The 15,833-nt window shown below is 43.0% G+C and overlaps 2 protein-coding genes across 2 annotated transcripts in view; both read left to right on the top strand.

Moving 5' to 3' along the window:
• Positions 1–15,833, top strand: part of MTHFD1 (methylenetetrahydrofolate dehydrogenase, cyclohydrolase and formyltetrahydrofolate synthetase 1) — a 158,625-nt gene that overhangs the window by 129,149 nt on the left and 13,643 nt on the right. The gene's annotated exons all lie outside the window — the stretch shown is intronic.
• The window catches only part of BRF1 (BRF1 RNA polymerase III transcription initiation factor subunit), a 174,205-nt gene continuing 169,462 nt past the window's right edge, over positions 11,091–15,833 (top strand). Inside the window, exon 1 of the mRNA XM_058832496.1 lies at positions 11,091–11,419. Within this exon, the coding sequence (XP_058688479.1) occupies positions 11,233–11,419 (187 nt within the window). The 5' untranslated portion in view covers positions 11,091–11,232. The remainder of the gene's footprint in view (positions 11,420–15,833) is intronic.

Here is a 15,833-nt window from a genome sequence, read left to right as displayed (position 1 = left end):
ATTCTCGATGCAATGGCACTTGTAGTGGTGAGCAAAATGCAGAAGCTGGTCCATGTCAGTGGCAAAGTGTCCAGGGATGACACTTTTATTAATTACACAGAACTCTGTAATTCTTGGCTTGCTCTTACCTGGAAAAGAAACAGAAGGAGGGAGATGGAGCTCAAAAAGACAAGTCACAAAGGCATCCCCATAAAGGCTTAGTGGTTTTGACAAAGAGAATTAAAATGTTTTACAAGGAATCAAGTAAGTTTATAGGAAATTCAGAGATCTATGTATGTCTCATCCTCACAAGGCAAAACTGTAGATACTGCACTTTTTAAAGGTGCTTCCTGAGCTACCCCAGATCAATTCTTTTAATGCTCTAGTGATGGTATTCCAGTTTGGGAAAAGGGAAATTCATTGTGTCTGACAACATATCATTTTACTCTCTTCAGGAAAGAAGTGATTCTGTGAGAGAGCAGATTCAACAGACTCAGTTAATATTTACATCAAAGAAATGAGCCGTTCCTTTTACTGACCTCTGAAAAATGAAGCTGGATTTGTTTGAACAGGGCATTTTAAAGGTTTAAAAAAAATTCTGGTTGGTAATATTATGCAATAATCAAGGCACACACAGCATCTGGACCTGTATGCTCTGTTGATAAGTATGTCTGCCTGTTTAGAGGGGCACAAATTTCCTGGCACCAATGAGAGTGATACCTCAGGGCTTTTTGAGGATTAAGCCTTGGTTCCCTGTGCCTACATTCTCCATAAAGGTCAGTTAGCTTTTCCCATGTTCCCTGTCAAACTCTCTGACACTGAACCCCTCTCCTTTGCTAAAGATGATCCAAGTCCTGGAACGTGCCCTTGACTAAGGAGCTATTTTGGTTTCAGAACCAGCTGTTTTTCTGGTGCAAATCGTTGTAGCTCTGATTTAAGTCAAAGAAGATGAATTTGGCTTTGATAGTAAAACCTACACCCTCCTCCCAGGTGGGTCTGTTGTCCCTACAGGGCTAATTCTTCCAACAGCAATCCCTGCCCCCGGCTCCAACTCCAGGCCACCTGCATGGATGAAGCCTCTCTTTCAGCCCCCAGGCTTGCTAGAGCTGTGCTTTGCTTGTTTCTTGGATCAAATCACATTCATCTCTGAAAGGATTCTCACACCTCATCCCTCCTTTCCTTCATGGTCAAAGAAATCTCCCTCTTGGTCCATTTCTCTGCATAACAATATAGGAGAACCAACCAAAATAGAGTGGGGGAGCTTTAATTAAACACATCTTCATTGGATAGCTGGATAACTTGGGGTTGGCAGTATCTGATGAATAGTCCAAGGTCATAAAAAAAGTCTTTCAGAGCCTTCAATTATATCCAGTTTTCCTGAATCTTAGACCCTTATCTTAGTCATTAGAGCACCTATAACAGCTCTTTTCTACACTTCTCCCTGTGTGTACTAATGAATAGTGCATATCTAGCATTTTCAGTCATGAACTCTTTATTTTGTACTCAGATGTTGCCAGAAAAATCCATATTTTCCCTTTACTAATGCAGTGGAAGCATATACTTCTAATGAAATTTGGCTTCTTCAGCCAATGGACCAGCAAAGCTTTTTCTGTTGCTGCATTTTCCTTAGCTCTTGAAATCAGTGCTGAGACAAGTCCATTTGTGTGACATGTGCTTATAAATTGGGATCATGAATATAAAATCCAGACTTCTTAGATCAGTCTGAACATACCAGACATTCTCTAGGTCAGTATTTGGAAAAAGCTGTCAGAGGCAGCTTATAGCACAGGAGTAGGTTTCATACATATGACTTATAACCTAGTTTTAGCATAGGAATATCTGAAGCATGTATCAGTGACTCATTTGTTCAAATATTGAGACTTGGAGCAAGAAAGTGATCTTGCTGATTGTGTTTCTGTGCTCTCTAGTACATGTCATGGAAAAAAAAAGACTGTCATACCAAACTTTGCCTCCAAAAAGGTTGTATTCCTTTAGCACCTGTTGATTAACACAATACCTGAAACTCCCTTCCTTACTGTTGTTGTATTAGTAAGCATGATTGAAACCTATCTGTGTATTTCTAATAGTTGCTGGAATGCTGAGATAGTAGATATTTACCTGTTCTGGCCTGCTGGGCTGGAAGAATCCAGAAGTAGTCATTTGTTTACATTCAGATTCCCATTCTGATAAAGTTTTCCCAGAAGACTCAACAGTGTTATATTGGTGAATGTCCTGATCAGCACTGTGCTGCTCCCCCAGACCTCCTCAGGGCTGGTTAGTTTTTGTCATTTTAGTCTCTCAGGACCTTTTCTAGTACAAAACCTTTAATATCCAGGAGGAAATGTCACCTAGGGGGGATTATGTGACAGTGACAGCTGAAGTGGCAGCATTGTGGATTGTGGACATGATTTTCTGAGCCTGAGAGAGTTTCAGGCTCTCAGTGGCTGATCTGTTTCCCAAGGGAAAGTCTTTTGAGAAGCTTTTCTCTCTCAAAGACTGTTGTGTAAATAAGATTTTAGTTCTCAAAACAATGACACAGATGTTCTGAGAGTTTTTTCTCTTGTCCCACCAATGGGATGAGACAGGTATTGTTCCTTGTACCAGTCAGGTTAACTTGTATAGGAACACGTTATAAAAAGGGTTAAAAACCCTGAAATAAAAGCTTTTCGCCTCCTGAGAAATAAAACCTCAGCTGCTGTAATATGAACTCTCTCTTCCTACTTTGTGTCCTCTAACAACAGTGGATGGTGGAAAACTCTCATGGGTCATGACCCTCTGGCAAATCAGAAGTTGAAAATATTGCTCCATGCAGGTAGCATGAGCTCCCCAGTGGAATTGCATGGAGTTAGATGACACCCTGGCTTTCCCTCCAAGACCCCAAAGTGCAGAGGTAGCTGTCCATGGATGGTGGTGCAGGAGGGCAGAGGTACAGACAGAAAGAGGCCATGGTACCACAGAATTTGTGCTGTGAGCTCTTCTTCAGAGGAGTTTGGCTGAAAAAGTCTCACCTTCAATCACAGAAACTGCTGCATTGGATTGGGTCAATGAAGACATACAGGGGCCACAGGGCAAGCTGTGCCCTCGTGGGTGCTGCATGCCAGCATCCCCCATGTCAGTAGAGGAAAGCAAAGCTCTGATGACATGGAGGGTCTGTGTCTGGGTCCAGTTACATCAGCTCTCTCCAGGCTGCTAGGCTTGTTATGGCAGAAATGCAGGATTTCAGCAATGCTGTTCAAGGTTCATGGGCTTTTCAAGAGAATTGTCAATGCAGGCCACTGCTGTTTTCACTAAGTGGAAAATGGTGTGGAGGGCACATAAATCAGCAGGTTAGGTTGTTACTTCCAAACTGGAAAATGACTATTTGCCTTGTGATTTCCCAGCTAAAACTTTATGTGCACATTGCTCAATTTTTTTTCATTATTGCTATAATTTAATTGTGGGATTTACTTTTACTCTTTGAAAAAAATCAAACCAAACCAAAAACAAAACACCACATCAACCTTTCAGTTCTGTTATTCAAAAGAAAATTTGTTAGCAGGATATGTGCACTTATTAAATTAGAATGTTTATTAGTTGCTCATTTACTCCAACTATGAGAGGAACTTTTCTTTTTCTCTTCTTTCTCAGTCTGGTTCTGTCTGGGAAAGCTGATAAAATCTCACTTTTAAACTGCAATTTCTCCTCCTGTTTTTAGCAGACTTGATGATTGCAAATGAAAGGTGACCACAGAGGGAGTGGCTAAAGTGTCGTTGTACAGGCTGATGATCATTAGTCATGGTATATATTGGGAAAGGCTCCTCATAATTTTATATACCATAAAAATAGTTAGGTTTTGCTCTGAGTCCACTAAATTGCTGTTTCAGCTGGATATTTGTTGCAGCTTGCTGCATTACAAAATCTTTGGTCATCTGGATAGTATTTCTGTAGCATGGGTGAGAAGTCATGGTAGTAACTCTAAAGCTTTATTAGGAAGAAAGTTCCACAGTTACTGTTTAGAATGGGATAAACTAGGAAGGAAAGATAGTTTATTTGTTAAAAATGCCAACACTGTAATTTTATTCTTTTTTTGGACATCCTTTCTACTAACATCATATATAAAGGCCCTTTCAGTGGGGGCTTTCTATATGTAAAATATCAGAGGAAGAAAATGTATGGGAACATCCTTCTCTTCCAAAGGAAAGCATACAGTAGTTAAGCTTTACATTTTCTGAAATGTTTCTGAAATGTTGCATGCATGTGGATGTGGAACTGAACATGCTAAGAGCTGTCTAAAATACCTCTCACGCTGCTATAAATATACACACTTTACTAACAACTTGCATTATTAACAACATTGTTGCCATTTCAAAAATAATGGTTTTGTGTAATTCTCAGCAATATGTTACAAACATAACCCCTGTAATGAAAACTGGTTCAAAAAGGGACTGAAGACCTCATTGTTTGGTCGAATACATAATCTGCTGACTGCTCTGTTCAATTGGGCTTCAGACTGTAAACTCCTGGGTCAGGTTTTTTATAATCTTGGTGTGAGCTGACTGATTGAAGCACAAACAATGGAAGGGCAAGCCAAAGGCTCCAGATCTTACTGGCATATTGTTATATCAGATTCCCACTTTTAATTTACAGAAAAGAATACATGTTGAACCCATGAGATGGGGAAGAAGAGCACAAAACTGTGATTTTAATGGGGACAGGTGGTAGTCTGAATCTGCAGCACCTGGAAACAGAGAGCCAAGAGATGTGATCCAACAGATCTCCCAGGGAAGTGTTAATTTCCAGACCTGTCCCTCACTCACACCATCAGTTCTATGGCTCCCAATTCCCAACTAACTAAGGTGAACTGTAAAATATAGATGAGAGAGGTTACATTTTTCTGAATAAAGCAGAGATTGGCACAGCTGTGGTGACAGCATTCCCCCTTTGTGCTACTGATGTGGTCTTTTTTCTGAAGAAATGGCAAGATGGCCTCTTTGGGGATGGATCCTGTTTAAGAAACTTCCTACCTTGGGGTAAGAGTGGGGAAGGAAACATGTGGCTTGCACAGCATTTTTCTCTTAAACTATTTTATAATTAAAACAAAAATGCACTCACTGAGACCTAGGCTGATGATAAATGTCTCATTTTGAAAACTGGCAGATTTTTCCTTTGATAACTCCACACCTAAAGAAAATATAAGTGATTTTTTCTTTTTTTTCTTTCTTTCTTTTTTTTTTTTTTTGGTATTTTAGGCTGACTCAAATTATTGGTATGAAACAGCTTGATTTACTCAAGGCATTTTTATGTCTGCCCTCTGAAAAATGTTACTTGTCTCATTTATTCAACTAATTCAAACTAGGAAATCTGCCAAATTCTTGAAAATTCTCCAGTGACAGCAAAATTATTATACTGTGACTTCTCTAAGTCTAATGGTGGTTTTATTTAGCCTGCTCATAGCTTTACACAGCAGACAGCAACTTGCAGTTTTGACCGATGGTTTCTTTGGCACTTGAGTAACTTTGGCATATTTGAGGCACTGGGACTCTCCTGTGAGAAAAGCAGGCAATGACACACGGCTCATTCAAAGGACAATTCTTTGATGTCTTCTATGACCCAAACCAGCAAGAACTGGCCTCACCCACAGGCCAGCCTGTATTTACCCAAGCTGCTTGCTCTATCATAACTTTCCCTGGTCCTAATGGGCTGTGTGAAGGAGGACACAGTGTTCCTTACCCTGCTTCCAGCCTCAATTCCAGGCTGGCAAAAGCAGAGGCTTGAGTGTGGCTGCAGCAATGTTCTCTCTTATTGCTGCAGGTTTAAGTCTGAAGGGAGTCCCTGATGGCCAAATGGCTCATGACATTAAAAAATACACACTTTTGAGTCTATGTTGACACACAAGCATTTCATGATCCTAAATAACTTGACTGGCATACTCTGCTTTGATGGCAGCACACTCATTCTGGTTATGGCAGACTTCTGAAAGAAATGCCAATAGAGAAAGTTGATTTATCAATACTGCCTGGTGACATCAGGGTTTTTAATGTCCTGATCCAACGCTAGTGAACTTCTGTTTAAGTGGCTGTCTTTTCTCCTAATCCTATTTGTAACTTGCTGGGTATAATTTATAAATGGTCAGCACTATCTCAGGTACTTTTCAGAGTTTATAGTATATATATTTTTTAACTGCACTGAATTTACTGCATTGAATTTACCTTGATGCTAAAGCAGATAATGAACCACTGCACAGCTACTTTTTAAAATTTATTCTTCAGAACTAAAGGAGGCTCATATTTACTTTTTGATGCTTCCAACTCATTCAGTCTGAATTTCTGGCTTTCTGTTCCAAATTTGGGCAAACAATAGGAACTCTCTGTGAGATCTGTGGTTTGCTTCTGTGTTTGAGTATGCAGAACCATACAGTGTCAAGTCCCTGTTTTTTTTACCCCTGCTCATAAGTATCAATATTTAGAGAAGGCCTCAGTTTTAGACTATATAGAAGTTGTATTTGCATCAAAGTATCAAGTGTGCACACAAAAATGAGACCTGTAACCAGGAATTTCCTCATTTCAGTTCAATTTCCTTATGCAGACAGTTGCTTAAACAGGCAGTTGGAATGGAGTTGGAAACAGGCAGGCTGATTGGAATGGTTCTCTTATGGTGAGTGCGGAATCCATTAATGTTTTAATAAATAAATTTCAGAATACAAGAGCTGCAGACAATCAGTATTGCAATTTTTACAGGAATATTTGCCTGTGCTTATATCCCCAAGTGATGGAGGCCTGCAGTTATTCAGTGCAGAACATAACCAATGTTTCACTAAAAAGGTGTCTTATTAAATGACAGGAACAGATTATTTTGTGTTAGGATTGTCTGATCAGCATCACACTAATTATCTGGAGAAAGAAATGCTCTTGTGAATTGATCATGGTTGAGGGAAGCTATAAAACAGGAGTAAAAAATCCCAACTGACATGAAAGAGGTGTGATGAGAGCAATTCTTCACCACTGACTATAGCACAAGAACTCAGGATTGCCAAGTGAAATGTTTGGACCATTTTAAACTTTTTAATTTGCTACCCAATTATACTGTGATGCACCTCAAAGCACCAGATGTTGTAGTTACTGAAAGCACACACAGACAAAAAATTGATTAAAGAGATAAAAAGTCTGCTAGTGGATTTGAGCTTTCAGCTGGTGAATCCTTAAGTTTCAGATTTCTAGAAACCAGGAGGACACATCTATTTTTACCTAGCTTATATCCTTCTTAAAAACATCCACTGACAAATCATGCATCTTCAAGTGGTGTGTTGGCAGGGGCAAATATTCAGAGCAAAATAGCTCTGAGTTTATGAGAGACTTCCTCAGGTGATGGTAGCTTCTGGATCTTTGTGCTCAATATCTTTGGACTTTTCCTCTGCTAATTTCTCAACAGATTTTCTAAGCGACAGAATTTGTGCTTTCTGCTGTCCTCACTTACTAAGAATTGTACCAGGCACAGATCCTGGGAAAGTAACTGGGAGAGCCACGGGGTATCTGCCACATACTCAGGAATCAAGCTGAGCCATCAAGTTTTATCTCTGGACAGCAGTGACGTGATTTAGCAGATGTCAAAATCTTTTCTTCTAAGAATGTTTCCCCCAAAGCTTTTTCAATTACCATTCATTGATGAGCGTCATGAAAACAATGTAAGCAAATAGTTACAGAAGATGCAGACCCCAAAAAAATGAAAACAGATGGAAAATTTGCCTGAACTTTGGGAGTACTGCAGCTCCTCGACGATTTCATTTCCTTGGGTGCCCCCTCGTGTCCATCACCAGTGTAGCCGAATGCTGTTGCTTGAATTGACACAGGCAAAAAAAAGGAAGCATTCACTTGCTATCACCTTATAAGGTTAATTCATTTCGAAATCCTTTTTTCCACTCCTCTGCCTTGTAACCCTATGACTTCATCTCCAAAGTGTAAATTTTCAGGTTGAGTGCGTAGTTTATGCCTTATCTTGGACTGTCCAAAACCTAAAAAGGCTTCCTCTGCTTGTCTTTTGCCTCAAGTTTTGTGCATTTTCGAACTTCTTGAGTGACCTCATCAATGCTCTTAGGCATGATTTTAAGAGGAAGAATTCCAGCTGAAATACCAGAAAGCTGAGGATGCTCACATAAGCTGACCAAATTAAGGGATTAAGCTTTTCTCACCTCAAACATGAAAATATTTCCCATGCAGGCTGGTGCGTTGGGAAACTCAGTGCCCAGAAAGTTGAGTTATGATGAAAAAGCCAAAAAGGCTCAGTTTTTTTCTGCCATATGACATTGAAGTATCTGCTTCCAGTCTTTATGCTTACAGAGGAGGATCCATCTCTTGCGGAAATACAATAACGTGTCATCAACTTGCCCTGGTATATTTCCTGTTGTGCTGCACAACATTTGCAGGAGCAGAGTAGGATTCCCTCAAACTCCAGGCTGGATTTGTACAGCCCTTTTGCATTCTTCCTGATGTTGTAAGAGCAGTAGGGAAAAAATATATAATTTTCAAGCAAATGAGAACAGTTCCTCTCTTTGAAACCTCAACAACTGAATGTCAAAACCGTACACCCACAGGTGGATTGTATTTGATGTTTTTGGAGGCACAGCAGGAAGGAAATTGGTCGGTCTGGGCTAACAGACATCCTGATCAACACTTTTTTCACACTTAGGAGTGAAAATAAAAGATATTAAATATGAGTAGGTGAAATGGAAAACAGGTCTTTTCCTCCTCTTAACTAAAAGGGAAAAATAATGCAGGGAAAGGAGCTGTGTCAATACAAGTTTTTAAATGACCAGCTCTGACTCTCGGGCTTAGGACAATTTACTAAAAGGTTATTTTTTTAGCCTAAATGAACTGACCTAGGTGTTACTCATTCAGCAGGCTCAATGCTATTGGTCAAAAGAAGTTACTTAATCCTCTAGCAAGCAGAAAGGGCAAAGAACATACAGAGGTGATAAATTACTTATATTTTGGCTTATATTATAATTACTTATATTTTGGGAATGTTTGAAATATTTAAGAGGTATTGTATATGAAAGCTTTCATGAATGGGAGGCAAAGACCGGAGTCTTCTGGACTGGAAACCAATTTTATTTCATCATCATTAACCTCACCTTATAAGAAGATAAAAATTAAAACTGACATCCTTCTTCAGTATGACATTAAATGAGATTCTTTCTTTGGACAGCAGCAGTAACTTAGGCTTTCACAAGGGCCCTCAGCTGCTCACATTCAAAGTGAAATACTCTGAACTTGTTTGGGACTCACAGAAAAGTCTTGTAACACTTAATTGAAGCACCAGCAATTTTCAAAGGGATGTAAAACGTAAGATCTCATGGGACAGGACTACATTAGTCTCTGCCTAAGTGAAGTAAGAAGAAACTTTTTAATGGAAAGGTATTTCAAAAGTGCTCACTGCAGGATTTCTTGTGTTCATGCTGGCCTTTGTCAGAGCCTACCAGGGATTGTTTATCAGGAATATAATTTTCCCCTGATATTATCTACACAGTGTATAATTTTGTGAGATCATGCTTGGCTACTGTGGCACTCATTACCTCATCATCAGCAGGAGGAACTTCAGGAAGGAAATAACCTCCAGAAGCAGAAGGAATCTGGTGAGAGCCAATGTTCTTATTTTAACAAATACACCTCTGTGAATAGAATAAAAAGAAAGAAAACCAACTGTGTACACAGTGGTACAATCTCCATTATGATATTGCTATTTTTCTTTTCAAAAGCACAGAACCTTAAGATTTTTAGGCAAAATGATATAATTCGAGGCCTGTAAGATGCTCAGCTTTCTGGATGGAAAGATATTGCTTTAGTGCATACCCCAGTGTGCCTCTAAATGAACATGTCATTTTGTACCATGTACCCAGTCAGTTCATGGAGGTCTGCACCTGATACCTGGCAGCATGAGTCTTTTGGTGGAAGACAGACACTGACAGTATTGAGTTTTATAAGGTGAAAATTTATGCTTCTGAATTAATTGTGCATTTCAAAAGCCGACAGATGGAAGTCTATACAAACATCCAGCTACAGAAGCTATTCCTTCCCATCTGTGTTATGGTGCTGATTTGCTACATGTGGGTTGAGTGCTAAAGTGAGCAATGACTTGGATGAAAACTGAGTTCTTTGATTCAGTGATTCTATGAATCATTGAGGACATTGACCCCTTGGAGCAAGTCCAGAGGAGGCTACCAAGATGATCAGAGGCATGGAGTACCTCTCCTGTGTGGAAAGCCTGGGACAATGGGGATTGTTCTGCCAGGAAAAGAGAAGGCTTTGGGGTGACCTAATTGTAGCCTTACAGTACCTGAAAGGACCCTACAAGAAAGATGGAGAGAGACTATTTACAAGGGCATGTAGTGACAGGACAAGGAGGAATGGAACCAAAGTGAGACACAGCAAGTTTAGATTAAATACTAGCAAAAAATTCTTTACTGTGGCCAAGCTGAGGCTCTGGCACAGTTTGCCCAGAGCATCTGTGGCTGCCCCATCCCTGGCAATGTTCAAGGCCAGGCTGGGCAGGGCTCTGAGCAATCTAGGATAGTGGAAAGTGTCCTTGTCCAAGACAGAGGGAACAAGATGATCGCTAAGATCCTTTCCAACCCAAACCGTTCTGTAATTCTACAATAATAAACAAGAGCTTCAAAGCACCAGACTTCAACTTGATGCTGCCTTTGTCAGGCAGGGCTCAAAGTGGTGTAATGAAATAAATTCAGTAGGCCTCAACAACTTTCATCTCAGCATTACAGAACGATTGAATAGATCTGACTAATGAATTTGATTGATGAATTTGATTGATGAATTTGATTGATGAATTTGATTGATGCCCAGGGGGTGCTGAGGCCCTGGCACAGGTTGCCCAGAAAAGATGTGGATGCCGCATCCCTGGGAATGTTCAGGGCCAGGCTGGATGGGGCTCTGAGCAAGCTGGCCTGGCGGAAAGCATCCGTGCCCGTGTCAGACGGCTGGAAGCAGGTGCCGGAGGGCGAGCAGCAGCGGCAGAGAAGCCGATGGATGCCCCGGCGATGCGGGGCCGGGCGGGCTCTGAGGGAGGAGCGCTCCGGGCGGGCGGGAGCGGCGGGTGAAGCCTCGCGAGAGCGGGCGGGGCGCGGCGGCGGCGGCGGCGGCCGCGCTCCTCCCCGTGCCGGTGCCGGAGAGCGAGCGAGGCCTGCGGCGGGCCCGGGCCGCGCTGTGCCGGGCAGTGCCGAGCGGCGGGGGCGGCGGCCGGGCCCGTCCCGGTGCAGCGGGCACGATGCCGGGCGGGCGGGTGTGCGGCGCCTGCGGGTGCGCGGAGATCGAGGTGGACGCGGCGCGCGGGGACGCGGTGTGCACGGGCTGCGGGTCGGTGCTGGAGGACAACATCATCGTGTCCGAGGTGCAGTTCGTGGAGAACAGCGGCGGCGGCTCCTCCGCCGTGGGGCAGTTCGTGTCGCTGGACGGTGAGTGAGGCCGGGCCGGGGCAGGGCGGGGCAGGGGCGGTGTGCGGAGAGGGGGCCCGGGGGCACGGGGAGCGAACGGGGTGCGGGGAATAGCGGGCGGTGTACCAAGAGAAGGTGTTGCGGGGATGGGGCACAGGGCAGAAGGGAAAGGATGCGGACACCTTTCCTCGAGGGAATGGCGTGGACATGGACAGGGTGAAGGGGCTGAGAGAGGTGTGGGATCAGGAACGGAGCACAGGGATGAGCGACCCAGCGGAAAAGGACCTGATCGACAGCCGCGGAACACGAGCCCAAGGCGTGCCCAGGTGGGTAAGAAGACCAGCGGCATCCTGGCCTCTGTCAGGAGTAGTGTGGCCAGCAGGGCCAGAGAACTGGTCTGCCCCCTGTACTGGGCACTGGTGAGACCACACTTGGAGTGCTGTGCCCAGCTTCCCTCAATTCGGGAAGGACATTGAGGGCCTGGAGCACATCCAGAGAAGGGCAGCGGAGCTGGGGAAGGCTCTGGAGCTCAAGTCTGCGGTTGTTTAGCCTGGAGCAAAGGAGACTCGGGGGGGACCTTACCACTCTACAACTCCCTGCCAGGAGGGTGGAGCCAGGTGGGCGTCGGGCTCTGCTCCCAGGGAACAGGTGACAGGAGGAGGGCACATAGGCTCCTGCTGCACCGGGGCAGGTTTAGTTGGACATTAGAAAGAATTTCCTCATGGAAAGGGTGATTAGACATTGGAATGGACAGGTCAGGGCAGTGGTGGAGTCCCTGTTCCTGGAGGTGTTCAAGGAAAGGCGGGCCATGGCACTCAGTGCCATGGGCTGGTTGACAGTGTTCAGTCACAGGTGGGATTCAGGGACCTTAGAGGTCTTTTCCAAGCTAACTGTGTGATTCTGTGAATTTAGGGACAGGGCATGGGAGTGAGGGAGCAGTGGGCAGTGCGGGGAAAGGGACGGGGAGATGCTGTGCCAGAGGGTGGGGTTATGGGGATGCTGCATGGGGGAGAGTACAGGGGAGATAAGGACACTGTGCTGGGAGATAAGGACAATGTATAGAGAAAAGGGTGCTGTGCAAAGGGGTGTGAGGGACAGACTGTGGGAAACCAGGCTGTGCAAGGAAGGGATATGGATGGTGCATGTGGGAACTAGTGCTGCACAGAGTGGAAATGGGAGAGGCAGTGCATGGGGAGAAGGAGAGCTGTGCAAGGTGAGACAGAAATGAAGGATTAATAAAAGCTGTGCAGGATGAGAGAGATGCTCTGAGTGTAAATATGTGAGGGACTGGGACAGGTGTGTGAGAAGATTTGGGGCTCTGCTGAAGGGCTGTGTGCACAGGAAATGGGGAGGTAGATGAAATTATTTGGGATGGAGGATGGGAAAGGTTGGGTTGGGTGTTTAGTGGATAGAGGGAACGTGTAGGGGCACAAGGAGGAGAAACAGGCTGGACGTAAAGGGTCAAGAGTCTCCTGTCAGTAGTTGGGTTGGGGTGATTGTGTGAATACTCTGGAGGATAAAACATGGAAAAAGACAATGTCAAGAAGACACAGTGTTTAGAAGGGGTGAGAAGGAAAATGGGTGTGGGGAGGAAGTAGTGTTTGAAAGGGAAGAGATGGAAAATCTGTATGGGGAATGTATATAAGGAGAAAGAAACATAAGCAAAAGCATGGGAAAGAGCTTAGCGGTGAAACAAGCGGCTCTGATGGATTGTATAGCTGTGGGGAAGAAGGAGGAATTCTTTCTGTGGTGGAGAATGCAGCACTGCAAATTGGAGTTTGGGAGTTTACTGTAGGCTAGGAGTTGTCTGATGCCATTCCTTTCTTCCAACTCAGGGGGCTGGCATTACTTTTTTTATAGCTTATGAGCAGTTCTTGTATCCTTCACTTTTTCCTGTTGTGATGTGGAGACTACATTTTTAAGGGCTTGTTCTGCTTTTTCCCTCCCACCCAAAATTATGCAGGACAGATGGCATGCAAGCTAAAGCGCATTTTGGGATGCCTTTATCCTTAAAAAAAATCGAAAGGAAAAGACAGAAATGCACCATACCGAGGCTTTTTTACCCTTCTGGGTACTGAATTGCACAGTACTTTACAAAATTTCTTTAAGGTATAGCTTTTTTTTTTTTTTTTTTTTTTTTTTTTTTGCGAAAGTCCTGAGATGCTGCTCATGGCTAATCTTTTTTTCCTGGATAATACATTAATTCTTTGCTCTTGTATAGCTAATTAGCTACTTGTTATATGTTACCCTGAAAGAACAAAGCCTGGTACCCGCAATGACAGATAGGCACCCTAAAGGTGGTACCTGTGTAAAAATGAAAATGTGATTGCAGCACATTCTAATGTGCTTATGGTGGCTTTGTCTGGCTGGCACAAGGTGTGGTTGCAGGGGCTTCACTGTGTGTTCTTACTGTGGTCTTCTAGCAAGTCCCCATGTGCACTGATGTGTGCACTTGGGGGAAGTGTTTGTGGAAATGACAGAAGAGAACTTTAAAAGCAATGCTCTTTGTAGGTTTGTTAAGTTGCTGCAGAGATGAGTGAGGGTGAGGCCCTGGAATAAGTTATCTGGAGAAGCTGCAGATGCCCCATCCCTGGAGGTGTTCAAGGCCAGGTTGTGTGTTTAGAGCAGCCTGGTCTGGTGGAAAATGTCCCTGTCTGTGGTAGGGGGATTGGAACTAGATAATCTTTAAAGTCCCTTCCAATCCAAATCATTCTGTGATTCTGAGTGCAGGCCCTGTTTCACACCAGAAATACTTTAAGGAAAGTAGGATATGGGTGACTTATGTTGGTATAATTCTTTATGTTCCAAACCAGGTGCTTCTGTTGTGAATAATTTTTTTCCTCAGCATAAATTGAGTGATGCAAGCTAATCTGAAAAGATGTATTTGTGCTGCAATAACAGTGTTTTCATCATGTGTGCTTGTCTATTAATGTGTTTATGACTGATTAAAATCCTCTGGAATGGGGAGAAAAGTAATTTATTTTGTAAGAAGGACTTTGTATCTCTCCAAAGGGTGGAGAATTTTCAAAGGAATGTGTATTTATTTTGTATATGTCAGAAACCATGTAGTTGCTGAAAGCAACATTTTCTGGTAAGGTATGCCTTTCAGTGACTTCTGATTCTATTAGTAAATTTCCATCAAAACTGAATGAAATGCCTTGGTCTGAGGCTCCTGGGACTGTAGTCTGATGAACTCAGAGAGTGTGGAACATTTGCAGTGTCAGAGGTGCCTGGGGTGCTGTTTTTGAGTCCCTGGCTCAGGTTTAGTAGGGCTGGGTGTCTTGGAGAACGTTGTCTAAGGTTTGCAAAGGGTGAGGGATGTCAGGTTCTTTAGTGCAGGGCTGGGAATTGAATGGGGCTTTTGGTGTTTGTGGAGTTCAGAGCTACTAGTTGTGCAACAATATTCCTCAAATCTTTTCAAGATCCACAACAGCTTCTATTTGTGTGTTGTTACATGTTGAATACAGAGGCATTTATTAATAATTTATTTTCACCTTCATGATAAAAAAGCAAAAGGGAGTGGAAAGCACTGAGACACTGATTTTTCTTTTCTAAAAACCTTTTATTTTTCCAAGCTACAAGTTAAGATTTCAGAATTTTGCATCTGTTTACTGAAGAAGTGAATCCTGCACTTCTCTGTATTAACACAAAGTGGCCAAGTCCTTGCTAAGTCATGTAGAATCCCTATAAAACATAAGAAATCCCTTCTTTTATACTCTTGGTTGGAGGAAGGTGTGAGATCACAGTTAAGTTTTCTCTGGCAGTATTTACATTGAGCTACTTGTGTGCCTGGTGTAGGAAGCATCAACACTGATGTTTTCCACAGAGAAATTTGGTGTAGCCGGTGTTCTCCAGTGCAGGTGTGTGTGTCTGTTCCTGTCCATTGTTTTGATGTTTTTGCAGCTGAGCTTTTGGTGTGCTGAGAAGGCATGGGCTTGTGCTTGGCCATGAATGAGGGGTTTTGCTTTGCTCTCCATGAAGTCTTGGGAAAATGCAGGCTAGTTAAGTGTGTTGGACAAAAGGGAAGAATCACAGAATCATTTATGTTGTAGGAGAACTTTTAAGATGATCAAGTTCAGCTGTTAACCCAGCACTGCCAAGTCCATTACTGAACCGTGTTCCTGAGTGCCACATCTACATGCACAGGTTGAGCCAAGTAGTGAAGGATAAAATATGTGTTCTGAACAAGTAAATACAGGGTAACAGTGCTTTTTGGCAAAGTGGCTTGCCTTGAAGATCCTTTGGAGCTTTCTAAGGAAGTTGGTAAGTGGATGAAGCAGATGGTTGGATTTTCAAGGTAAGGTCAGCAAGATCTTTCACCAGATGCCTTTTTGGTAAGTGGACAAAGCAGAAAGTTGGATTTTCAAAGGAAGGTCAGCAAGTTCTTTCATGAGAAGCTTTTATAGAATCTGAGTTGTCATTGATAAAGAAGTCT

The sequence above is a fragment of the Poecile atricapillus genome, chromosome 1 (genome assembly GCF_030490865.1).
Source record: "Poecile atricapillus isolate bPoeAtr1 chromosome 1, bPoeAtr1.hap1, whole genome shotgun sequence".
Lineage (NCBI taxonomy): Eukaryota > Metazoa > Chordata > Aves > Passeriformes > Paridae > Poecile > Poecile atricapillus.
The sequence above is the reverse complement of the archived record's forward strand: the minus strand, read 5'-3'. Positions and strand labels throughout refer to the sequence as shown.